The 26,291-nt window shown below is 53.6% G+C and overlaps 1 protein-coding gene across 1 annotated transcript; it reads right to left on the bottom strand.

Moving 5' to 3' along the window:
- Positions 1-13,700: 13,700 nt before the first annotated feature.
- On the bottom strand, positions 13,701-23,903 carry LOC131559640 (serine/threonine-protein kinase pim-1-like). The gene is made up of 6 exons (XM_058808056.1): positions 23,883-23,903; positions 15,611-16,216; positions 15,437-15,487; positions 14,873-15,239; positions 14,056-14,232; positions 13,701-13,807 (listed from the first exon to the last, which is right to left on the bottom strand). The coding sequence occupies exons 1-6, from the start codon at positions 23,901-23,903 to the stop codon at positions 13,701-13,703; spliced, it is 1,329 nt and encodes a 442-aa protein (XP_058664039.1).
- Between the last annotated feature and the right edge of the window lie 2,388 nt (positions 23,904-26,291).

The raw sequence follows: 26,291 nt of genomic DNA, 5'->3' as shown, positions 1-26,291 counted from the left end.
GCAGCCGGGGGATGCCGACAGCCTGCAGGGACAGAGGCGCAGGGTAGGGACACCGTGGGACAGCCTGGGCTGCACAGGGCACAGGGATGGGCAGCAGCTGCAAGACAGCCCTGCCAGAGCCAACATGGGCGGCACTTTGGCCATGGCTGCTGGCCCTGGGCCTGAGGCCACGAGGGGACAAGTGACCCTTGCAGGCCTGGGGCCTCATTGCCTCCTCGTCCCTGCTCAGCAGCCTGGCAGGGGCCACCCCATGCTCCTGTCCCTGGCATTGCACATGCCCACATGCCAGTGCCCATCCCGGGAAGAGCCCTGAGCAAGGAGAGCGGGACAGGATCTGCCTGGCCAGGGGCTGGGGCTCAGGCCTTGGCCCTTTGAATTCCTGAAACACATCCAGGGGTGCTCAGCACAGAGATATCTTTGCCTTGCTTGTCCCCAGCTGTCATCACTGCCTCCAGTGTTCTGCTCTCCCTGGAACCTGGGGACACTTTCTCAGTCCTGTCCCTCACAGGGATCTATTTAAAGTACAAGAAACTTCAGTGTTTCAATCTCACTTTGAGCTCTTGAGAAGTTCTTTTAGCCCACTCTGAGGGACTGGGTCTGATGCAAAGAGCACCAAAGCCCCAGAGGGTCATTAAGTCCCTGTGCTGTGTCTGTGCTGCTGAGCTGGGCCCGGCTCCTGGCCCAGAGGCAGCTCCTGGCAAGGGCAGCGCTGCAGAGAGACAGCTCTGGCCAGGAGCAGCTCCTGTGCACAGCCCAGCAGGGCTGAGACGCTGCCAGGGCCCCTCAGGGACACCAGCAGGGCACAGACAGAGCTCACAGGGGCTCAGCACTGGCAGGGGCTGTGGCATGTCCCAGAGGGGGCTGTGTCACAGCAGCACCTCTGGGGCTGTGTCACAGAGGCACAGAGCAGCTGGGATGTCAGCAAAGGGCTGTGTGACAGCACAGAGTGGGCTGTGTGACAACACTGAGGGGGGAGTGACATCACAGAGCCAGCTGTGACATCATATATTGTGATTCTGTGACATCACAACGTGGGTTGTGACATAGAGTATGATATCATAGGGCAGCTGATGTCACAAAGAAGGCTGTGTCATCACAGACAAGGCTGTGACATCACAGGGGAAACTGTGACATCACAAATCTGCTCTGTGACATCACATATCAGCTGAATGGCATCATATGGAAGCTGTGTGAAATAACATAGTGGTTGTGTGACATCATAGGAGTCTGTGTGACATCACTGGTAGCCTGTGACATCAAAGGGGCTGTGTGACCTCACAAGGATGCTGTGTGGCATCACAGGGGCAGTATGACATCACAGGGGCAGGGTGACATCTCAGGGGCTGTGTGACATCTCAGGAGCTGTGTGACATCACAGGGGCTTTGTGAGGTCACTGGGGAGGTCACTCAGCCCCGGCCCCCCTCACAGTTCCCCCCAGAGCAGTCCAACGCTGCTCGTGCACAGCAGGGTCCCCTGTCCCCCCAGGTCCCCCCGCCCCCGGCGCCGCAGCCTCCCCCAGAGGATGTTCCACGAGATCGACCCCAGAGCCTGACACGGGGATGGGGGGACGGGGCCCTGGGGGTGGCACAGGGGGAGAGGGACCCCCCGGCAGGGTCCTCGTGTTCCCCAGGGGCAGAGCCTGGGCCAGGGCTCCTTCACCCTGGTACCAACGAGGACTTGAGTGCGCTGAAAAAATCCCCGGCAAAGGATCAGCAAAAACCAAATTTATTATTAAGGGACAGCAGCACAAAGTTCCTTGGCAAGAGTCACTCTGCTCCTGACTGGACACTTCAGGCACACCAAGGAAACAAAGCAACTACAAAACCAAACAAAATTCAGGCACTCAAACCAGAAATGAACCATGAACTGTACGTGTGCGTGTGCATGCATGTGTGTGTGACTAAAGGACAGTGTGGGCAAGGATAAAAAGAATGCAGCCGAAAAGCTAAGCAGAGCTCAAACTTAACAGACCTTGATTGATACCTTAGACTTCAGCATTTAGCAAAACAACAGCACTTGACAGTATTTAACCTTACTTAGAACCTAGGACTTAATGATTTCACAGTTGAATAATGCTTAACAATATTCAACTTATCTTATAACTTATACTAAACTTCATTGCTTAGTAAAAGAACAATCCTTAGGAACATGTAACATAGTTTACAGCTTGTAACTCACCCTTACTTGCAGACCTGATTGACTCAGCTATCCAAGGCACTCAAGCCCCTCAGAGTGCAGCATTTCTGCCACATTTCCCCAGCACAGGCACTCCTGTGTGCACACAGACACAAAGAGTCAGTGCAAGGCACCTGGGAGAAATTCCCCTGAAAGCAGGAAATGCTCACTGTGGATCCTTTGCCATCTCCCCAGAGGGTGCAGTGCTGAGCCTGGAGGAGCGGGGGGATTGGCCCAGGCTCCGTCGTTGTTCAGGATCCCCGAGTGCAGCAAACAGGAGAGTTCCCGGCTGGGAGAGGCCCCACTCAGAGGGAGTGGCTGGCCCAGGAGAGCTCCAAGGGCTCCTTTTGGAGTGCTGTTTGCAGGGCCCCAAGAGAGGGGCTTCAGTCCCAGCAATGGTTCATCTTGGCCACACTCGGCACCAACAGCTTTCTTTGGCAGTGTGAGAACAGGGATGTTGTGCTACTGAGGGAACAACTGAGCTACTGAGCCCAGTTCCCAGGGCTGCTGCTAAAGGAACCAGGGGCTGGTTGGGCAGCAGCAGTGCCTGGAGCAGACAGAGTTTGTGATGAGCTGCAGAGGAGCTGAGCCCAGGGGCTGTTGGCCAAGGCCCAGGCCCAAGGAGCATTTCTCAGCTGGCAGGGCGGCCTGGGAAGGGGAGGGGGGAATGCAGCAGCACAGGGCCCATGGAACCAAGGGACCATTGTGACACTGTGGGGCCCTGTGAGACCAAGGGACCATTGTGACACTGTGGGGTCCTCTGACACCAAGGGACCATTGTGACACTTTGGGCCCCTGTGACACTGAAGGGACAATTGTAACACTGTGGGGCCTCATGGAATCATGGAGGGCACTTTGACATTGCTGGGCGTCATGGAACCAGGGGGACTGTACTGACACTGTGTGACTCCATGGAATGTAGGGGTCCTTGTGACCCTGAGAGGCCCCATCAAACCAAGGGGCCCTTGTGACATTGCTGGGCCTCATGGAATCCTGGAGACCATTATGGCACTTGGGGGTGTCATGGAACCAAGGGGCCATTGTGACACTGTGAGATTCCATGGAACCAAAGGTCCAGTGTGCCATTGCAAGGCCTCATGGAACCATGGAATGACCATTAACTCACTTCACAGCCTCATGGAACCAGGCAGCCATTGTGACACTGAGGGGACTCATGGAATCATGGAGACCATTGTGACACTGTGGGGCACCATGGAACCAAGGAGACCATTGTGACACTGTGGGGCCTTGTGAGACCAAGGGACCATTGTGACACTGTGGGGCCTCATGGAACCAAGAGGCCTTTGTGACACTGCAGGGCTGCATGGAACCAAGGGGCCTTTGTGACATTGCGAGGCCTTCTGTCCTCAGTGGTCCATTGTGCACTAAGAAACCAAGCAGGACCATTGTGACATGGCAGGGCTGCATGGAACCAAAGCTTCAGAGTGACACAGAGTGGCCTCCTGTCATCAATGGTCCATTGTGACACTGTGGAGCCAAAGGAGACCATTGTGACACCACAAACCCCCATGGTCCAAAGGTCCATTGTGACAGTGCAGGGCTCACGGAACAGAGGAGTGACGTGACATTGTGGGGCCTGTGGAACCACGGAGACCATTGTGACAAGGCCTCATGGAATCCTTGGGACCATTGAGACACTGCGGGACCTTCAGGAACCTGGGGGCCATTGTGACACTGTGGGACCCCATGGAACCAAGACACCCTTATGACACCTCAGGGCCCCACAAAACCAAGGGAACACAGAACAGGTCTGGCTGGTTTGGCCTCCCGTGGGCCACCTGACCGGTGCAGCTGACCCGGGCATGTTGAGGGTCTCTTCTCATCTGTTGCTGAAACACTGGGGCTCTGTGCTTTCCTTCCTATGGGAAAGAACTGTCCTTCTCCTCCAGGCGCCCATGGCCAGAACTGGGATTTCACCTCCAAATCTCCTCATATCCAGGGATTGTTCCACAGCAATATTGCCTGGACAAATCTGTCTGGCAGTGGTTTCACAAGGGTCACTCTCATCTGTCCCCAAAACCCTGGGGAAGGCTCTGTGCTCTCCTTCCTATGGAAAGGAACTGTCCTTCTCGGCCAAGTCCCCATGGCCAAATTTGGGTTCCATCTCCAACACTACCTATTGTGACAAACTGGAGGAGATTGTTGGCTTGAATCATGTCATGTGTTGGGAGGAAGAGGTAGGTCCAGCCTTGCCCTGGAACCCCAGCCCTGCCCTGCCCTGGAACCCCAATCCCTCCAGAGCCTCTATCCCAGCCCAGCAGTGGCTGCCGGTCCATGGCACAGCACAGGCAATGCTCCACAGCCTCCTTTGCAGCCCCCAGCCGAGCTCCTGAGGGACCAAATGACCCCAAGTTCCACCTGGGGGAAGGGCCCAGGAAGACCAAGGGGTATTTAAGGCTGACCACAAGGCAAGCACACATCTCGACCCTACCTCCTCCTGGAATTTCCATCTGAACAACACTGGAATCCGGGTGTGTGTGCTTCTCTATATCTTATTTTTCTTTCTGTCTTTCTGTGTCTACTTCTATTTCTTTCCCCTTGCAAATTTTGATTAACTTAAAATTGAAAAGGCTTGGATTACTGAAGTTGAATGGGTGAAGTTAATGTTTTGAGAAGTGTTTGTTGTTGATTGACTGTCATATTAAATCTTTCGCCAAAATTTCAATGATTTTCTAAATTTCTCAGTAAAGGCTGTTTGGTTGTTTTGAGCTCCTGAGAATGTCTTGTTGGTATTTCTGCAGTACATCCAACTCAGAGGACACAACAGGTAATAAAACCTGTGCTCCTTTCCAGGCAGACATCAGTTGTTCTGATGTTCTGTTCATCCAGGCAGTTCTACTTGTAGGGCTGATGTGCCCTGAGGTGCCAAGCTAAGACTGGCCCCTTGCAAGCTGATGAGTCGGCTGGAATTCCATCCCGTCCCATCCCTCAGCATCCCTGCATTTCCCTCCTGCAGCCCTGGTCTCCAGCACAGCCATGGAGGCTCTTTGGGCTCTGGACTATCCCTGCAGCCCCCAAGGACAGCTGAGCTCTGCCTTTGGCACAGTCAGGCCTGGCCAGCGCAGGCCATGCTCAGCAATTGCTTGTGTGTGCCTGGCATTGTTGTCAGCCCCGGCAGCGGCTGCGTGGCCCCTTTGTGGCCCTGTGCTGGCCCAGCCATGGTGGCCCAGCCCCTGTGCAGGCCCAGCCCAGGCCAGGAACATTGCGGCTGGGAACGGCCCCTATGCCGTGGTGCCCACAGCAGCCTTGGGGCTCTCTGCCCCATGGCCTCCCTGCTGGGCAGCATCTGCCAGCTCCTGCAGAGCCCGTGGCACCTGTGGGGCTGCACAGACAGCCCTGCCCCGGGCTCTGCTGGCCTCTGGGCCAGCAAAGAGGCCGGACAAGGCTGGCCATGGCTGGGAAAGGGCCCTGAGCCCCGCAGGAAGATGGAGCTGGGCCACAGCCAAACTTGGCCCAGGCAAAAGCTAGGCTCAGCAGCCAGGGCTGCCAAGGGTTGGGCACAGAGGCTGGTGCTGACAAATGTCCTGGTCCCCCTCCCTGCTCTGTCCATGCCAACAAGGGCACAGAGCAGCCTCCTCTCTGGGCCACTTGCCTGTTTGCAATGCCTTGCACAGGTGCTGGCCCTGCCCCACAAGGCCTGGCCTGAGTCCTGCCCCTGCACGCTCAGCCAGGTTGAGATGGACACTGATGGTTTCTGGGCCAGGCTCTCTGAGCCCAGCCCAGCTCCCTGCAAGCTCTGCCAGCTGCCCTGAGCTCTGGGCAGCACCAAGGGCCTCTCCCCAGCCCAGCCCAGCTGGCTCTGGCCCCACAGCTCTGCTCAGGCCAGGCTGCTCTGGGCACTGCCCCATGGCCTCAGCCCCTGGCAAGGGCACAGCAGCAGCTGCAGCTGCCACAGGACTCAGCCCCAGCCATGGGGGAAGGTGCTTGGCCAAGGCCAAAGGAGGCTCCCTGGCTGCCCTGCTCCCCTCGGGCTGAGGTGCTGAGAGCTCTGCAGCCCCTGCTGCCCTCCCATCTGCCCAGGGCAGCACAAGAGCTCCGGCCTTGGGGCCCTCAAGACCAGTTCCTGATCCAGGCCCAGGGCCCATGCCAAAGCTGGGGCAGCCATGAAGCTCTGCCCATTTCTGTTCATTGCTGCTCTGATGGCGATGGATCCTCAGCCACTTGAAGGCTGCTGATGAATTTTATTACTCCACAGGCCACTTCTTTCTTGGGCTCTTCAGTTCAGGAATTCAGTGAGAAAAGCTCATAAGCATTTGTTCTAAACACCCAAATAAGACAAGTCCTTGGGAACATTTCAAGTCCTTAATCCTTCTGTGGTTAACTACACAGCTTTCACAACTGTATTCAATGTGAATCTACTATATTGAAAACAATGAAGAGAGAATTGCTTTGTCCTGTTCAGTTTTGTTTTCCTGTTCATAGGTTCAGATCAGCAATGTCCAATTGATATCGACCCCCAGCACCTCCTAATGCAGTTTGAACAGATATGAAAATCAAGACCCTTCATGGCTGAAAATCACTCAGATGTTGTCCCTACCCCCACCCCAATATTTCTCCCATCCAAGCCCTGGGACTCAGAGCAGCTGAGGAATGGAGTCACATACAGGGATGTCCCCAGGGCTCAGGACTGGGACTAGGTCAGGTAAATCTCTTTATTGCTGATATGGAAAGCTGCCCTGGTCCCTTGCTCAGGGCTGGTGTCAGTGTCCAGAGCCAGAGGGGATCCCTTTGCTGGGGGCTGTGCCATGGCCACCTGCCCTGTGCCACGCTGGCCGCTCAGGCACCAGGAACCAGCAGCCAGCGGCACTGCCAGGGCCAAAGGCCAGGTCAGCCAGACAGAAAGGGGCAGGGCTGGGCACTGTTTCCATGGCAACCGGCACTGGGGGGACACCTGGGTCACCTGGCCTGGCAGTTGCCATGGAAACCACTGGCAGGGACTGAGGGCACAGCCCCTGGCACTGAGACACTGCTGGGCCGGGTGCTGAGCACAGGGCTGAGCACGCAGAGATGGTTTTGTTCTTGCTGAGCTGCAGCACAGCCAAGGCCTGTCCTGCCCCTCGTCCAGCCACGCTGGGGAGGGGCTGGGGCTGCGGGGGAGCTGGGCAGGGGACACAGCCAGGACAGGGGACACCAACTGACCCCGGGCATAGCCCAGAGCAGAGCACATCATGCTCAGGGTGTGAAGGGGGGGAACAGGGAGGAAGGGGGGAATTTTGGAGGGAGGGCTTTTGCCTTCCCAGGGAACATGACCAAGAGGGGGCCCTGTTTCACCAGTGGGCAGGGTCACTACCAAAGACACAGACACCAACTTGTTGCCCGATTGATAAATGACACAAAACTCGGATAAGTTTTGTGGGTGCTTTATTAAGGGCCCGGGGAACTGGGGGACTCACGTCCCAAAGTCCGAGCCCCCGAATTCGCGTATGGGTGCTTCCCTCTTATACATGCGATTCACAACAAAGTCTCTAAGGAACAGTTTCCCCGTTCCCCTTGCCTGGTCACAGACCCCTTGTGATACATTCCTTGGTTCACAAATAAGATCATTAATCCTCTGCTTATCTTATTCTAAGAGCATTGTATGCTGCCTCTAGACAGTTTAGCATTCTTACCTTCTTGCACTAGTTTAATTATTTATTAAATCTCTAAGACTACCTGCTAGGTAACACACAAAACCCAACACACACTCTCAACGGCTACAAAACTACTTTTTAACAAACCAGTTCACACACAACTCACTATAATTAAATATATTGCTAAATTTCATTTCTTTTCCAACAAACTTAAGGAATTGTGTAATTTTTATCATGCACAGCTGCAAAGATTTACAAAAGGATAAGCTCAGCAAAGCACTTCATCATTAGCAAAGAATTACAAAAGAAGCTCAGCAATCCATCATAAGCCATCATTACATTTTGATGACCAATCCCTTGGTGAAACACTAGAGGTGTTTGTGGCAGACGAAGATTCTGGCTGACTATCAAGGTACACCTTATAGACATCAGTAGTACTTTAGTGACACCGTTCTTCATTATTTTTTCTCAATCTCATTCCAATTAGGAACAAGAAATCTGTTGTGCATGGAGCTGGCACCTTTTTAATTCCAGAATAATGCCCCCAGGCCCTTTGATGTTCAGCTTTACCATGCTGTCTGTGGCTAACAAGGCTTGGGGGGCCCTTTCCCCTCCGGCTGGAAGGGGCCGGGTCCCAGTCCCTGAGGGGCACCCAGGCTCCTGGATGGAATTCCTGTGCAAGTCCCTCAGTGTCACAGCAGCCTTCACATGGAGCCCCGTGGATCAGAGCATTTTCCAAAGGGGCCCTTGGGGCAAACAGGGAGATCTGGTCTGGCAGGATGTGTAAAACAATATCCTGGCAGATCTACTTGTTCTCACACAGAATCCTTGGCTGCAGGGACACATTCCCATTGTTCCTGCCCAGGTTTCAGGACTCAGAGTTGTCTTTCCTAGGAGCTGTTCCTTCAGCTGCCTCGGGAGGGCCTTTTGTCCTCTGGACCCACACTCTGGCTCCATTATTAGGGCTGCTGGATCCAAACCCTTTATCTCCACAAATGGTGGTGACTGGAGCTGGATCTCCTTTTTTCACAATCGTTCTTAAAAGATCAATAATTGTGCTACCCTGTCACGGGGTTGAATAATCCAATCCTGGTCACTACTGCTTAACAGAATTACTGCAATTTCTTCTGGATATTCTGCATCAATTCCTCCTGCCATGACAGGAACACTTTGCAAGGCCAAGCTCCAAGGGAGCAGTTACCAAAGCAAAGTGTCCTGGAGGAATCTGAATTCCTGTTTCAGAATTGACAGCTCTCATTTGCTTTGAATTTATCATAATGAATTCCAATGCATGAAGGCCCAGCCCTGCAGCCTCTGGGCTGGCCCTGCCAGGGGCCATCACAGCCAGAACAATTTCCCAGGCAGCCCAAGTCTCACTGCCCATGGTTGGATTTGCAAATTGGGGGCAGCCGTGCACAGCCAGGGGGTTTCCATTTCCCCAGTGGGCCATTGTGAAGGGCATGGAGCACATCTGGGAGATGGGTTCTCCATGGACAAAGGTTCCCATCTCCTCATTTTTTCAACTGCTCTTTTAATAACCCCTTCACCCATGCAACCAATCCTGCAGCTTGTGCATAATCTGGTACATGAAAAACCCTGCAGGCAAAATCACTGTATTTTTCACAGGAACAGACAAAGCACACTGCATCACAGTATCAGCAACCCCTGCAAAAATAGCCAATTTCCCCCTTCCTCCTTTTTTCATTGTATACAATCTCACAAAGTTGACCACTGACATTAGGGTCCTGGCCAATCCTGTTCTGTAGGGTATTTAGTGTTACATCCCTGAGCAGCCAAAGATACCAAATTAGTATTTTCAGCACTATTTCACATTATTATTATATATGTACATATTGATATGAAAATATAATTATAGACATATCTACATAAATATATAAATATGAATATGAAGGTCTTATTATCCTATAAATATGTATATAGTTATTTATTATATTGATATTTCACTTGCACAAGTGCATCTGAGCTCAAGATTAAAACCTTCTTCTGTTGCTCCATGTGGGAGCATTCCAACAATAATTGTTCCTTCTGAAGGTGCTGTTTCCTATGTACTCACAACAAATTCATCTTTGTCTGCCCAAACCCACAAGGTCTTTTCCTTTTCCCTGTGCAATGTTTGGATGCATTTGAAGCCATCCAGGGGTGCAGCTTCTTTTACCCGACTGCCCCACTGCTCCCACGGGGCTCCGACCTCAGCCCACTCCAGAGCCAGGGAACTCCAGGGAAGGGCTTCCCAGCTGGCAATTTCTGATGGGACTGACTCCTCACATTTACACTGACAAGTGACATTTTGTTGGCATCTGGCCGACTGTGCCAGTTTTGTTTTACCAGTGGGCAGGGTCAGCACCAAAGCCACAGACTACAACTGAAGGAATCAGTGTCATTTCCTGCAGTTCAGAGCAGCAAAGAATCACAAAAGGAGCAGCTCAGCAATGCACCCAACCATCCCCACCAAAGATTGCAGCAGTGATTAACAAAGATCCAGCAGCATTTACCCTCAGCCTTTACCATCCCCCAGACCCACACAGCAGCTGGGGAAGCTGTCACAGCCAAGGGCTGCAGAGCCACTCCTGGGCACTGGGAATTCCTGCAGGTGCCTCCAGCCCCAGGTGAGGCTCCAACCCCGCTGGGAGAGGGCCCAGCTCTGACAGTGCTGAATGAACAAACTGACAGCACTGCTAGTGTGGCAACATCTGCCTTCATCCTCCTCTTGAGTCCCTCCCAAAGCCTGGCCAGTGCCCAGGAGGAACCAAGGGAGGTGACTTTGATCCTTGAGCCCCAAACAAGGCCAGATGTCAGATTTCATGGCCTTGTCTGGCTTCTAAATACACAAAGGTCAATACATGTTTCACAAAGGAGTGGCTACATCTATCACAGTGCTAATGACCATGCATATTTCATTAGGGAGCAGATACAAAGATAACCTTTGCTTGGAAAGTTCATCCAGAGGCCACCTTTGGCTCAGGGCCTGCTGTCCAGGCCTCACTCAGGGCTGGTGTCCTCCTTGGAGCTGCCTGGGCACAGCAGCCTTTTCCATCTGGAAGCTCCCCATGCACAGGGTGTGCCCAGCTCCGTTCCTTGCACAGCCTCCAGGAGCCCAGGGCTGCCATCTCCAGTCCCTGCTGGCACTGGGGGCTCCCAGGTGCCTCAGGCTGCTGTGACACTGCTGCACACGGGAGGGAAGAGGGGCAGGGGCTGTGCTCAAAGTCAGCTCCATCTGCTGCTGCTGCTGCTGCTGCTGTGGGGTCATTTGTGCAGCCCTGGCCCAGAGTCAGGGATCAGATCCTGCCAGTCTCTTCCAGCCCTGGCTGCTCAGAGTTTGGGCCTTGGAGCCTCAGGTGGCCAAAGGCAGCTGCTGCTGGTGCCTCTGTGTGCCCGTGTTCAGCAGTGCTGCTCCATCAGTCTGTGCTCAGCAACGGGGAAAAGCCTCAGCAGCCCTGCAGGGCCAGGAGCTGCCGGGCTCTGCCTGAGCAGCTCAGCCAGAAGGAAGGGAGCTGCTCCACACGGGAACCAGGAGCAAAGGACATTCCTTTGATAGGACATGTTTTCTATTTAAAGAAAAAAAAAGGAAAAAGGAAAAAAATTGATAAATTGTAAAAGAAAAGAATAAAATCCAAGTGTTAGTGAAAAAACATAACATACAGTTAATGAAAAAAAAACAAAACATAAATGCCAAGTTACATTCTTTGCATTAAGAGGTAAATGATCTTTTTAAAAAGACAACTCAGTTATTTACATTGTAAATGTGCTGATGGCATGGATCCATCTTTGTCACCTCAAAAGCCTCTTAAAAGATTTTGGGCTTTGTTTCCAATATTGGTATTTGAAGTTGTGGTCAAAGCAAGAGGAAATTGCTTTGTGCCCTTCCAGCTCCATGCAGGACTGGGAATGGAAACTCTGTCAAAGCCCAAATACTTTAGAAGATGACCTTCCTTCTCATCCTGGGAATGAGAACACATTCCCTTTGAAACTGTCAGGGATTTCGTAGAGACACGAAGTCCCACTGACAGCTTTTTGCTCTGGTTTGGCAGTGCAGAAGGGCAATTCTCCATCCACCAGCTCCAGACTGCACTGCCTCAGGAGCACAGCCCACTCGCCAGCTTTGGCCCACTCGTGGCACTTCTAGAGGAGGAAGAAAGTGCAATTGCACAATTCCAGCCAATCAAGAAGGAAGAATGGGACACACAAAACACCCTGTACAGATCCAGGCATTCACCTGGGGCTGTGGAGAGTTTGGGTCCTTGCCAATTGGATGTGTGTCCCCAGCTGCAATCTCTGGGCCTGCAGCAGGGTCTCACTCACCTGCCAAAGCACAAAGCTCAGGCGCTGTGCTCGCAACGGGTTCGTCTGATGCAGAGATGTCAGAGCAATGTGAGGGCAGAGCCAGCCCAGCTGGGCCCAGGGCTGAGCCCAGCAGAGCCCTGGCAGAGCCCAGAGCAGCCTCAGCACCCGCAGAGCCCGGCTGCAAGGAGAGAAAGCAGAAAGTGCCCGTCAGCTGAGGGCTCCTGTGGCCTTGTGCCAAGGCCTGCGGTGCCCAGGCCATGCTGGCTGTGCCCAGAGCTGTGCCCAGAGCTGCCCATCCCTGCTGCCTTTGGCAGCAGAGCAGGAGGGCAGCACATGTGCCCGGCCTGCAGCCAGCCAGGGCACATCCAGCCCTCAGCAGCTGCCCAGAGCAGGATGCTCCTGTGCTCGCTGCCATCTCCCAAAAGCTCTGATCCCACTCTGCCAAGCACACAGGGACCCACCTCACACCACCCATGGCTGCAAGAAAAGCTGCTCCCAAACCATGGCCTCAGCCTTCTCCAAGGGCACGGCCCATCCACGCCACAGCTGCTCCCAAGCACTTCCCCATCCACACTGGACCACCTTAAACGCTTCCTCTGCAAAAGAAACAACACATTATTGAAAAGAGATTAGATGCAAAAAGGGAAAACAAGAAAAACAGTAAAAACTCTTATCTCTGTCAGGGCCTTGAGGAAGGCCCAACCCCTACATGCTAGGGAAAAACCCAGCAATGGGTAAGGGAAGCCCACACTTTCTCTCTTCCCCCCTGCACTGCCCCCCAAAATCAGGGTGACCCCAAAGCAAACAAGGGCAGTGGAGCAGCCCAAGCCCTTCCTTGCCTGCACAGCAAAGCAGCTGTGCCCAGGTTCTGGAGTCCCACCTCTGCTCCCACCATGGGGTTGGTTTGTGTCGGGATGGCTGCCCCAGCCCCAGCCCGGGGCACGGTGGGTGCTGGGGGCTGTTGGCAGGGCCAGGACCCCACTCCCATTTCGTACCCACCCCAGCCCATCCTCCCAGCCCTGCCAAAAGCAGCTGGGCAGCGACTGAAGAATAAGTTGCATCTGCGCCAGCAAAAGGGAGAGCCTTTGGTTCCCAGCCAGGCTGGGCCATGCCCAAATCTGGCAGAATTTCCCTGGGTGGGGACTCATCTGCAAATTCCCTGTGGAGTTTGGCTTTGAAGAAGGTGCCAGAATCAAAGTGCATCACCTTCAGCCTCCCGTGGCCAGGCTGAGGAAGAGCTTGTCATCCTTGATGTCACCCTCGCTGCCTCCAGCAGCAGCAGCAGCAGCAGCTGCAGCAGCAGCAGCAGCAGCATCCCCACCCGGTACAGCTTCTCCAGGGACTCCTTCTCCTTCCCTGGGGGCAGACCAGGCTCTCAGGGCTCTGCCCAGGGCCCCAGCTGTCAGGGAACCAGGACAAGCAAAACCAGCTGGAAAGGCGGCCACCAATGCTGGGCAGAGCAGCTCAGCTCCAGCACAAGGGCTGTGTGTTCCCATCCCATGACCCCGGTGCAGTGACACTGGCAGCACAAAAAGGGCTGGGTTCCTTTGCTTCTCATTGCCAAGGCATATGTGGAGCAGGAACTTACCAGGGCTCTGGATCAAAGTGTGCCTGTGGCTCTCTCCCTTCTTCTATGGCAGAGGAATATCCCACATCCAAGGATCACAGAACAGGTTTTCCAGTGTGGGTCTGTCCAAGGAGTTCACGGATAAACACCACCTGATCAGGTCTTTGCACTCTGGGGAGAGAAAGCAGAAACTGCCGGTCGGCCAGAGAAGGCTCCTGTCTGCTTTACCCCACTATTCCCGTGCCCAGGCCATGCTGGATGTGCTCATAGCTGGGCCTAAACTTTCCCATCAATTCCCTGTTTTGGAGGAGAGCAGGACATGTGCCACCTCCTCAGCAGTTGCCACAGCGGGATGCCCATGAGCCCGCTGCTGTCTCCCAGCACTGGGATTCCCCCCATGCCCAGAGAAGAGGATCCACCTTGAGAGAGCTGTTGTGGCAGCGGGAGCTGGCCCCAGCTGAGGTTCTGGCCCCTCCTGAAAGGGTGCTCCCCGCAGACCATCTGGTGTAGCAGGATGCCCAGGGACCAGATGGTAGCTGGCTCGCCATGGTACCAGCCAAAGTCGTTCCATTCCGGGGGGCTGTACGACAGTGTTCCTATGGAATACAGATGGAGTTCATCAGGGGGATGCTGCTGCTCCCCGAGCCTGGCCCCAGAATCCCTGCGCCTGCAGGGGCTGCATCAGGGGCACACAAGGTGACCACTGCCCTCTCGACAGCACCTGGGACTTGTGCACAAAGTTAGGGTTGGAAAAGAAGCCTCTGGTGCTGGCAGAGGGCAGCTCGGCTAGGCCCGACCATGACATGCAAAGGAAAAACCCACTCCATGCTGGGGAAAAAACCTGCCCTTATCCTCCCTGCCTGCATTGCCCCAAAAATATTATGAAGCCAAGGCAAACAGGGCGAGTGGAGCAGTCCAAGCCCTTCCTCTCATCTGCACACCAAAGTGTCTGGGGCACAGGTTCCGCCCTCCCTCTCTGCTACCCCACCCACGGGGGTTTTGGTCGGGCTGGCTGCCCCAGCCCAGCCCTAGTCCTGGGCAGAGTGGGTGGCAAAGGCTGCCAGCAGGGCTGGAAGACAGCTCCCCACACAGCCCTGCTCTAAAGCAACTCAGCTGAAGACTCAGTGCCCTGACTGGCAGCAAAAGGGAGAATCCCCGCTGCCACAGCCAGCTTGGGCTGGGAGATGTTGGCCCATGAGATGTCAGCAGCGGGAGCACAGCCCTGCATGGGCTCACCTGCAAAGTGAGTGTAGACTGTGTCCTGCAGGTAGGTGCCACAGCCAAAGTCAATCAGTTTGGCCTGCCCGGTGTCCAGGTCAACCAGGATGTTCTCTGGCTTGATGTCGCGGTGCAGGACCCCGCAGCTGGTGCAGTGCCGCACGGCCTCCAGCACCTGGTGGAACAGCCCCCGCGCCTCCTCCTCGGGCAGGAACCGCCGTGCCCGAATGAAACGCTGCAGGTCCTGACACTGCTCTGGCCGCTCCAGCACCATCACGATGCAGTTGGGGAGCTCGAGCCACTCCAGCAGCTGGACCACACCAGGGAAGCCAGTGGACACCTTGGCTAGCAGCACGACCTCCAGGGGTGCGCTGGTGCCGTCGGGCTGCGGGAGGAGCACCATGCCGTCAGTGGGGCCGATGCCGTGCCAGGCCTGGGGAAGCCCTCAGCCAGCCCGGGATGCTCTGCGCCCTGCGCTGGCCCCACGCCCGCTCTCCCTCGGGGCGTCCTGGCGGCTCCCACCGTGCCGGGCCCCGGCTCATCCCCGGCCGGCAGCCCCGGCTGCTGGCCCCGCTCACTCACCAGCTCGCCCCAGTGCCGGACGCGGTTCCGTGGCACCCTTTTGATGGCCACCTGCAAGTCAAGGGCAGCAGCGGGGTGAGCTCGCCGCCCGCACTGCGAGCCCCATCCTCCGCCCTCCGCCCTCCTCCTCCTCCATCCCCTCCTCCTGCGCCCGCCGCCGGCCCCGCCGCTCACCGGGGCGCCGTCCGAGACCCGCGTGGCCGCGAAGACTCTTCCGAAGCCGCCGCGTCCCAGCAGCGATCCCAGCCGGTACCGCTCCTGCAGGGCCTCCTGCGCCGTCCCTGCGGGCGGGACGCGGCGGTCAGCGCTCGGCCCGGGGCCAGCAACGGCCCCCGAGCGCCCCTCACCCGCCCCGGGCCGGCCATGCCCAGGCGTTCGCTCTTCGGAACGCGGCACGGGAGGCTCGGGGCCGGCGGCCGCGCTGCCGAGCGGCGGAGCTCGGGCCGGGGAAGCCGCAGCGGAGGCGGCGGGAGCGGCCGCGCCGCCTGTGTCCTCCGCAGGCCCCGGGAGGAGCCGGAGCCGGGGCCGGGACCGGGGGCGGGGCTGGGGCCGGGGCCGGGGTCGGGACTGGACCCTGCCTCGGGGCCGGGGCCGGGTTCGGGCCAGGCGGAGGCAAAGGGCGGCGATGCCGCCCCGGCCCCAGGCACTGATGCCCGCCCAGCAGCGCCACCGCCAGTACAGCCAGAGCCGGGCGGAGGCGAGACCGCGGCGGGACGGCCGGGGCCGGGCACGGGGCAGCCCCGCCCGGGGCCGGGGGCGGGCCGGGGGCATGGCCCGGCCCTGCAGGGGAGAGGGAGGCGGGGAGAGGAGAGGGACGCCGGGCAAGGGACCCCAAGAGAAGGGTGCCCGACAGCGGGAAACGGAGAAAGAGAGAAAGAGCGAGAGAAAGAGAAAGAACGATTTTTCTAGTCTATCTTCTTTTGCTGCTGTCGCCGCTGCTGCTGCTGCCGCTGCTGCTGCCGCCGCTGCAACTGAAGCACCGGGGCCGTTCGTCCCCGTGTCTGTTCCCCGCTCGCCCCACGAGCCCCACGTTCGAGCCCCTCGCGCCCCGGGGACAGCCCCTCCGTCTGCCCAAACACGGGAACTTTGCAGCCTTGAGCCCAGATGCAGAGCCCTGACTCCTGAAGTCTGGCACAGCGATCCCCTCGCTTGCTCCTATGCATTGTCCTTGCTGAGCGTCAAACACTGTCGGGCCACCTTCCCTTGGGGTAGGATTCCGACCTGAGCCCAGCACTGCACTTACACCTCCAGTGTTGCTTTCCAGTAAAAACAGGGGAAGGAAAACTGTGTGTGGCTCATGGTATTTTAGTGTCTAAAAATCACTAAGTCATCGATCCTAGAGGTGCAGTGCATCTGGAATTACTTGGATGGAGAAGTAGTGCAACATGGAAAAGGGGAGCATAGAAATAAATAGAGGAAAGCATCTTGGATTGTTTCTTTCATTTTCATTTCACTTCTGGAAAGCTGTTTCATTTTTCCAGGAATCTTCTCCTGTCTGCACTTCCCAATAATTACTCATGGAGAATAAGGTCAATTTTCTGTCACAAGATTTGCCACCAGGAAATTATGTCACTGGTGAAATTTGCATGATGACTGTTTGTGCTGGCTTAGGGCAAATTTTGGGAGGAAATCTCCAAAATGGGTCTGTCTAGAAATCAAGTTCAAGCGGCCCCTACCCCTACTAGTTCAGGAAAAGACTTCCCTTGAGAAAAGTGAAAAAAAGAGTTTATTTAACAAGTAAAGTATTCAGAAGCATGAAAAATGAATAGTATTAAATCAAACCTCTGACAGTGCTGAAGAGATGGCAAATTCAGAAAGTCCTTTTTGTGGGTTGTAGTTGGCTCACTCGGTTTCTCCTGAGTCCCTCTGGTGGAATGCAGCGTCCCAGAGCTCGGGGGCCACAGGTGTGAGCTGCTGCCGGTGTTTGTCTGGGTTTTCAGTCCAGAGCAGGTTTAAACAGTTCCAAGAAAAAGGAAAGTCACAGTCCAAGGAACTTCTCTGCCCCACCTAGCTAAAAAATAATTGCTAGACCTGGGCTGTGAAGGCATCGGGAAATTTCCAAATCTGGGCACTGGTGGTCCCAGCAAATACCAGAGCTGGATGGTGCTGGTGCCAGAACCTGCAGATTCCCAAACTTTGGCTTTCTATGCCAGCAAATCCCTGGACTTGGGCTGTGCCAGCACCAGGAAGTTTTCAGATCTGGGCACTGGTGCTGCCAGCAAACACCAGATGTGGGTGGTGTCATTGCCAGCGACAGAAATCTGCCAGATTTGGGCTCTGCTGGCACTGAGAAATTTCCAAATCTGGGTTCTGGTTACATGAAACACAAGATGTGGGGGCGGTGCCAGACCCAGTAGCAGGAAGCTGCCATGGTTTTTGGATTTCTGTGCCAGCAAATTGCTGCACTTGGGCTGTGCCAGAATAGGGAAATTTCCAGATCTGGGCACTGGCAGTGCCAGCAAACAGCCCATTTCAGGCTCCAGGCTCCAGGAACGACTGCATCTGGGTGCCTTCCTCTTTTCTTCTTTCCTTCTTTCTTTCTTGGGATCCTGCTGCCAGCAAACTCCAGATTGGGCAGTGCTGGCAAGGGGAAATTGCCAGGTTTTAGCTTTCTTTGCCAGCAAATTCTGGACATGGGCAGTGCCAGAAGAGGGAAATTGCCAGATGTGGGCACTGGCAGTGCCAGCGCACACCAGATCTGGGTGGGGAATGTGCTAGCACCAGGAAATTGCCAAATGTGAACTTTCAGTGCCAGCATATTGCTGGAATTATGCTGTGCAGGAACCTGAAAAATTCTGGATCTGGGCACTTGTGGTGTCAGCAAACACAAGATTGGGTTGCTGTAGGTACCAGGTATTTGCAAGGTTTTGGTTTGCTTTGCCAGAAAATTACTAGATTTGGGCTGTGCTGGCACTGGGAAATTCCCGCATCTGGGCACTGGTGGTGCCAGCAAACACCAGATCTTGCATTGCCAATGGCAGTAGCAGGGAATTGCCAGATTGTGGCTTTCTTTACCAGAAAATGGATGGATTTGGCTTTGCCGGAACAGGGAAATATCCAGATGTGAGAACTGGCAGTGGCAGCAAACACCGGGTCTGGGTACTTGTATTGGCATCAGGAAATTGCCGGATTTTGGCTTTCTGTGCCAGCAAATTGCAGGACTTGGGCTGTGCCAGCATTGGGAAATTTCCAGATCTGGGCACTTGTGCAGCAAACACCAGACCTGGGTGGTGCTGGGGTAGCACCGGGAAGCTGCTGGGTTCTGGCTTTCTTTGCCAGAAAATTGCTGCATTTGGGTTGTGCGGGCACTGAGAAATTTCCAGATGCTAATTTTCTGTGCCAAACTGCTGGAATTAGGCTGTGCAGGGATCTGAAACATTCCCGATCTGGGTACTGGCGGTGTCAGCAAACCCGAGATCGGGTTGCTGTAGGTACCAGGTCTTTGCTTGGTTTTGGCTTTCTTTGCCAGCAAGTTGCTGCACTTGGGCGGTACCAGAATAGGGAAATATCAAAAGATGGGATCTGGCAGTGCCAGCAAACACCACATTTCAGGAAGGACTGGATCTGGACCCGTTCCCTCCCTGCCTCCCTCCCTCAACAAGGTGCCAGAGGGGCTGGACAGCAGCCAGGCAGAAAGGGACCTGCAGGGACTGATTGACAGCAGGCTGGACATGAGCCAGCAGTGTGCCCAGGTGGCCAAGGAGGCCAATGGCTCCTGGCCTGGATCAGTAATGGTGTGGCCAGCAGGACCAGGGCAGGGATTCTTTCCCTGTGCTGGGCACTGCTTGGGCAGCACCTCAAGTGCTGTGCCCAGTTCTGGGGCCCCCAAATTAGGAAGGACATGGAGGGGCTGGAGCATGTCCAAAGAAGGGCAACAAGGCTGGGGAGGGGTCTGGAGCACAAGTCCTGTGAGGAGTGCCTGAGGAAGCTGGGGTTGTTCATCTTGGAGGAGGCCCAGGGGAGACAAGGCAGTGTCAGGGCACAGGCTGGACTTGATGATCTCCATGGCCTGTTCCACCCTTGCTGATTCTGGGATTCTCTGAAGCTGCCCTTGGAGCAGTTGCAGGAGGAGCCCTGGGCCTCCTCTTCAGGAGCTCCAGCAGCCCAGGTCCCTCAGCTTCTCCTGCCAGCCCCAAAGCCCATCCTGTCAGTCCTGCAGAGCCTCTGCAGCTCCTCCTCACTGCCCAGAACAGGGAGCCCCAGAGCCAGACACAGCAGCCCAGATGTGCCCCCCTGGCCTGGGGTGCCGCTGGCAAGGGAGCAGCACCAGGCACTGCAGGAGCCTGCAGACAATTGATCTGAAGGCCAAAGCTCCTTAGCTCCTTCTGAAAGAGCAGGAACAGTTCCTCATTGCAGTGTGGTGGAATGTTGGGCACCGCAGCTCCGGGTGAGGACTGGACACAAGTTTGCTCCCACTGAGTGCTGTGATGGGTTCTGCAGGAGCTCTGGGCTCCTGGGCTTGCCAGGCACAATGAGGAGAGAAGGAGCCAAGTGCACTGATGTGGGATATGGATTTGTAGAAAGTTTTTAGGGCCTAATAGAAGGCCCACAAAGTATGAATCTGTATATAAATCTTGAGACAAGGAATGGTAACTTAAAAATTTCCATGGAATAGGACAGATATTGTTGAGACAGAAGTGGAGCTGGAAAAAATTTTCAAAAGATGGCCTTGCAAATAAGATTTTGGAAAAACAGAGCTATGAAAGATGCATTGTAGTGGGACTCAAGAGTATTTTTAAATAATTGGCTTTAAGGCATCTACAACATGGCATGGCAAAAGGCTGATTGACCAAGAAACGCTTATAATGTACTATAATTAGGAAGTAGTTGGCTTCTTAATTGTGATGGCGTGAATTATAACATCTGTATTGTCTCACCCTTCTCATGAGACTGAAAATGGAATAAAAGTTCTTAAAACACCTCTCAGTTGCCCCATCTCTAGGTCAAGAAAAGAGTATTATCCAACACACTGACACACCTTTGCCTCGAGCATAACCCAGCCTGGACCAAACACACTGAAAGGTTTCCCCTGTGGCCCATGTCTCGAAACATCAGGTCTGCTGTTTGACAGCTCAGGTTGGGTTTGTGTCAAGGAGTTCCCTCAGAAATACTGGATGTGTCTTCCTCTGTGCCTTCCCCTCAGCAGCCTTGGGGATGCTCCTGTGTGAAGCCATGTGTCTCACACAGTTTCAGACAACTTCAAACAGGATATTGTACAATAAATTGTTTCCTCTAAAGTGTTCCAACAATCCCTTTCCAGCAATAGGAAATTATTATTAATAGATGAAAGTGGCAAACCCCCAACAGTTTATTATTAAACAGAATCCCCCCATGACACGTGTTCCAAGAAGGCACCGAGGTCTCTCTCGGAAGAACAGGAGCTGTCACGGAGCAGTTCCAGCAGCTGATGGAAGCTCGGGGGCTCGTCCGGCGTCGGCTTTCTCCCACGGCAGAGCTCCATGGAGCGGGCAGGGCAGTGAAGCAGCTGGGCTGGAGCCCCTCACTGCCTTGTCTCCCCGGCGTGGCTCAGCCCACAGACTCTCGGGCTGGGAGCGGGGCCGCTCCGCTCCTGCCAGCACCGTGTCCCTGGGCTTGGACAAACAGTTTCCTGCCAGGAGAGCCCTGCACACTGCTCCACAGATCTTTCATAAAGGCCCAAACCAACTCCAAACACTCTGTCTGCAGCAGCTTTTCACAAAGGGCTGCAGCAATCCAGGACAGCTGCAAGTGAGTGTCGGAAGGCTCTTGTCTTGTTCCTGACAGCAGAATTCTTGATGATCTGATGCAGTTTTATTCAGATATAACATGAGAACTGAGGTTTTTTTGTTAAAATACTTTATGATGAGTAACAAGCCTTGGGAGCATGAGGTATAGGACTGACATGCCAAAGCATGAGCATATCCTCCAAAGCGGCCAGTCTAATTGTCCATTTTATTACTCTTTTAATTACTCCACACTAATAAGGAAAACCAAGCTCTGCTTGGAGGCAAAACAGGTATGGGATACACTACAGTCCCTCGCAGGCTCAGCAGGCTGGCAGTGACAAAGCAGGCCGTCTGCTTCATTGTGAACCACTACAGAGCTACATCCCAATCTGGTTTAGGTAGCGTGGTATTATTAAGAGCTCCTTTTCTGCATGAGACACAAAAAGGAGATTCCAGATGATCTTCATGCAAGCATGCAGTAAAGAACTTCTCCTGCTATCCTAAGGAAGCGTTTGCTTTGGCCATTACACTCTTCCCATTCATCTTTTGATGCAGACACCTCAGGTTTTCTCTCACACCCCTGCAAGGTTGGCAGTCTCTGTTTCCCATTTCCTGTTCTTCCCTAGAGATGGTGCAGTGGCTGCTTTGAAACAAAAAGCCCTGAGATCTGGATAGCTTGAAGAAGCATGAAATGCTAATTAAGTGCTCATATTGGTAACACCCAGGTCTGCACTTCCCAGTGCTCTGAAGCAGCAGCAGCAGGACCATGCATCATTCCTGTTGGTTGATGTTCATGTTTCTGATGTGCAAGAGCAATGACTTTGAGGAGGGACAAAAATGCCCCTCTTCAAACAGTGGGTGTGCAAGGAGATGTGAAGTTTCACAGCCTTTTCTAGGATATTTCAGAAAGATCTAAGAGAATATTGTGGCATGGGGTAGGTCCCTAATTTTGTCTCCAGAGAAGTCCCCAAAGGGCACATTCACTCTGCTGCTGATGGCAACCCCATAAGCTCATGGACCAGTTTTCCCTGCAACGTTCCACCCTGCCTGGGCTTTGCTAGGCCGGGACTAGACCCAGAGCCAAGCAAACACATGCAGCCAGGTGACATTGTGTAACATCAGAAGCTGGCAACCATGAGGACTTTGCTGTCAAAAGGTTACAGCTTGCACTGGGCCCAGAAGTGTTTTACCCTAATGCAAAGCAAAGTGAAATGTGAAGTTTAAAAGCTTCAAATGACTATGAAAGGAAACTGCAGAATAATTTCTGGAAGGGCAGCATTGTCAATGATCATGCTGCCCACCAAGAGCTGGAGCTGAACCCAGAATTGCTTCTTCCAGCTGTGCAGGAATTCATTCCACTGGTAAGCACTGATCCACGGGAACAAATGATCCCCTAGCTCTGGGCTGAATGGCACCCAGGCTGCAGTGCAGATTTGAGGACCCTTGTCACTTGTTATTGGCCTCCCAGTGCACTCATCCTTCTGCAAACAAGGTGCAAACAACACAGCTGGAGTGCTGTCCTGGGTAAATATACATACAGGTGACTTTGCCAAAGCAGTGCATCTTTTCCCAGTGAAATACATGACCTCTTCTTACCTATGGAATTGTGATTGAAGACACCTGTGAGCCAGATCTGTGGGAGATTGCAAAGGAGCAAAGCTTTGGGATTTGGGCACACTTCTCTTGGTTTCTTTGCTCAGGCCTTTGGTGAGCACAGAACACACCTAGGTAGAAAACCTTTGGTTATACAGGATCTTTTGGATCCATTGCCCCTCAAACAGGTCAACAGGTGACTCTGTTGTAATGCTAAGTAACAAAGAGCAGCACAAATGACAAAAAGAAAACATGGCCAAAGTGGAAGAGGAGAGGCCCAATGAGGAAAGCATGTGGTGAGACACTGGCACATCGAGTGAGCTGCACTCCCATAATCTCTATGCCAGCAGGTCCTGGTCTCACATTCTCCTCTTGGTTTCTTCAATTTTGTTTATTTATTTACTTTTCTTTCATCATCAAAATGAAATATATAGAATTAAAGACATGTCATCAAAACTTAAAGACAGAATCAAAACACATTAATTCAAAACTACATCTAAAGATCAGAACATATGTACATCTATAACTATGAAGCCTAACGCATCAATCCTATTCTTCAAACACTCTCCATACAGGTGGCAGCTTCTTCCTGAGCTTGGAGGATAGAGAGCTCTTCTGGATGGGAGACAAGGACTTTGTGGGTGAGAGAACAAGTGTCCAGAGAAAACTTCTCAGTAAGACTGTAACCAGTCAGATCTGCAAAGCGGAGACACAAACTTTAACAGAGGCCTCCATGCAAACCTAAAGCATCTGAAGCTCCATAATTCCTGGGACACATTTCCTGGAAATGTCCAAACAGCTGCACAGGGAAACATGCTCCTGCTGGCAGACACTGAGGCAGGCCCGGGCAAACCCTGAGCCACTTGCCCAGAGCTGGCACAGGCCCAGCCTGGCCTCTGGGCTGCCCTGGGACAGCAGGGAGCCCAGAGCCCTGTGCTCCCCAGGAATGGCTCAGCTGCACAGGCACCCTCCTGCTCCTCTGCCTGCCCCACAGCTCAGCAGCCCCACAGCTCCAGGGGCACTGGCAGCAGCAAGCTCATTGCAGGGGCACGTGCAGGGCACAGCTGTTCCCTGGCAATGTGCACAGCCTCTCTGGGCTGCCACAAGACCCTTCCTGCCAGCAGAGATTGGCCCAGCTCCCCCCTCACCTCTGTGTGAGGCTGAGCCATGACTGCCCTTCACCTTGTTCTCAGTCTGGAGCTGCTCCAGGCCCCCATGCCATGACTAGGAAATGTGATGGAGTGAGCAGGGGCAGATGAACAACCTTCCTTAGGATTTCATCATTTTTGGCACAGCTAAAAAGGCAAATCCAGAGGTGTCGAACTCAGCGCTTCCTCAGCTTTCTGGAGAACATCTCGCCTTCGCCAGCCCAGCATTTTGGAGAGGTTTTCCCGCACATGTGGAGGCTTGCTGGCAGCATATTTCTTCAGCTGGGTGCCCATCACCTTGCAGAGGGCAGAGGCCAGCTTGGTGGCCACGGTGCGGACGTTGGTGCTCCGCACAGGCAGCGCCTTGTTCTCCAGGCAGGACCACAGCACGGGCAGGGCGTCGCGCTGGGCGACTTCAGGGCTCCTGGCATGAACCCCCTGCACAAGCACTGCCGGGACAGAGACACAGCTCCTTACCCACCAGCCTCACTGCAACAAGGATCTGCCTCTGCTTCTGCTTCTTGCCAGCCTCTCTGGCCAAGAGCAGCAAAACAGCACCCAGAGCCCCTTGGTCCAGAAACGGGCAAAGCAGCTGAGCATCCTGGAAACAGAACCACCCACCCCTCAGTACTAATTGCTCCAACCAGAGCCTTATCCCTGCGGCAGACTTCCTACCTTTACTACATTATTTCACAATCTCTGCATGAACAATGAATGACATGTCCAATTGCCTTTGATTTCCATTAAGAAGTTGTCTAAACCCACACTGAAGATTTGGAAATGCACCGTAGAGAGGAAATGGAGAGATTTCTAATGAAAGGATGATTGCATTTTTGTAACTTTGATGCCAAGTGCCAAATGTCTAATCTGGCTCTTCCCTGTGCTCAGCGGCACACAGCAAAGGGCAGGGTTAGAACACACCTCAAAACTCCAGCCCACCAGAGATGGCTGCTGCCTGACAGCTGGATGAGAAACATCAGTGGCCAGCTGGTGTCTTTGGCAGAATGCTTTTGGGGCTTCCAACAAAGAGCTGTTTCAAACCTCAGGGCGTCTTAGAGAATTACCCAGACCCCATTGCCTTGGCATTTGGGCATCTCCACATTTTAATGCCACTTCCCCTCTCAATGTTAATGGCATTTTGTCTTATAATGTCCACTTGAATAAGGGCATAGAGAAAGAAAAATGCTACACAGGGGACTCAAATATAACCAAAACACGAGTGTTTTCTCATATTGTCTCTGAAATCTCTCTGCTCATTTTCTGAACTGAACTATATCAAACACAGACAAAAAGTTACTACCAACAGGCTTCTTGCATGGCAGATTTGGCTGAGAGATCAAAACCTGAAATGCTTTGGAGACCATTCTTGTTTTCTGATCAGACAAAATGTTATCTAGCAGCCATTTAATATTCTGTGGTGGAAGAGACTTAATTTTCTCTATGCTGTTAATCCACCAGCAGTCAGCAACAATGAAAGAGCTCCTGCAAGTACCCAAAACCAATTCTGCTTAGCAGGAAATGGTTATGGAACCCATTTTAAAATGGGAATTCATTTGAGTTTAAATGCAATTAAAGACATTGGTGACTACTGAACAGGAGGAGCACCTGTCTGTTCCTACTATATTGCAGAGAGAGCATCTGCTCTTTCTAAAGTACTCCAAATTTATGGTTAAATCGTTTTTTTTGAAAAAGATGACCTCTTTTTCAAAGAACAGCTAAACTAAATTCCCTGTTGCTGGAGATGGACTTTATTCAAATGCTCTTTAAAGGGCCTTTGACATTCCCAATTGCTGAACATGCCCTTTTGAGATTCTTAATGAAGACACAAAGTGTATTAAACCTTGCATTCAAAGATGTTGGCATATTTAGCAGTGGATTTAGCCCCAGATAAAGCAAGGCTATCAATCACCTCTGCTATATATTGAGATTGTCCTTTTTCCATTCCTTGGCTCTTGCTGACCCAGCAAGCTCCTCTGAGGAATCAATTATCAGCTGCATTTGTAGCATTTTGGACAGCACTGACACAGGCAGACACTGTTTGCACACCCTGAAAGGCTCAGTCCAAGGCCACTCTGGCAGCACAGGCAGGGAGCCTCAGCACTCTGCTTCTGTCCCTGTGCCCCAGAGGCTGCCTTGCACTAAACCCGTGCCTCTGGTACCTCTGTTGAGTTCTGGCCTAAGCTGTGACCCCCAGGCCCTGCACGGTTCAGCCTCAAAACTTTCCAAGAGAAAAACAATAATTCTGTGAGGACAAAACAAACTGATGCCCTGAAACAGCATTGGCCACCATTTCCCCTCAAAGATCACAGATGTCCCTGAGCTCCCCAGAGAGGAGCCAGCTGGGGCATTTTTAGCCCTCCCTTTGCTGGAGGTGGTTCTGAGATGCCCCAGTGAGAGCTCAGCCCCAGG

The sequence above is a fragment of the Ammospiza caudacuta genome, chromosome 7 (assembly GCF_027887145.1).
Source record: "Ammospiza caudacuta isolate bAmmCau1 chromosome 7, bAmmCau1.pri, whole genome shotgun sequence".
NCBI lineage: Eukaryota > Metazoa > Chordata > Aves > Passeriformes > Passerellidae > Ammospiza > Ammospiza caudacuta.
The sequence above is the reverse complement of the archived record's forward strand: the minus strand, read 5'-3'. Positions and strand labels throughout refer to the sequence as shown.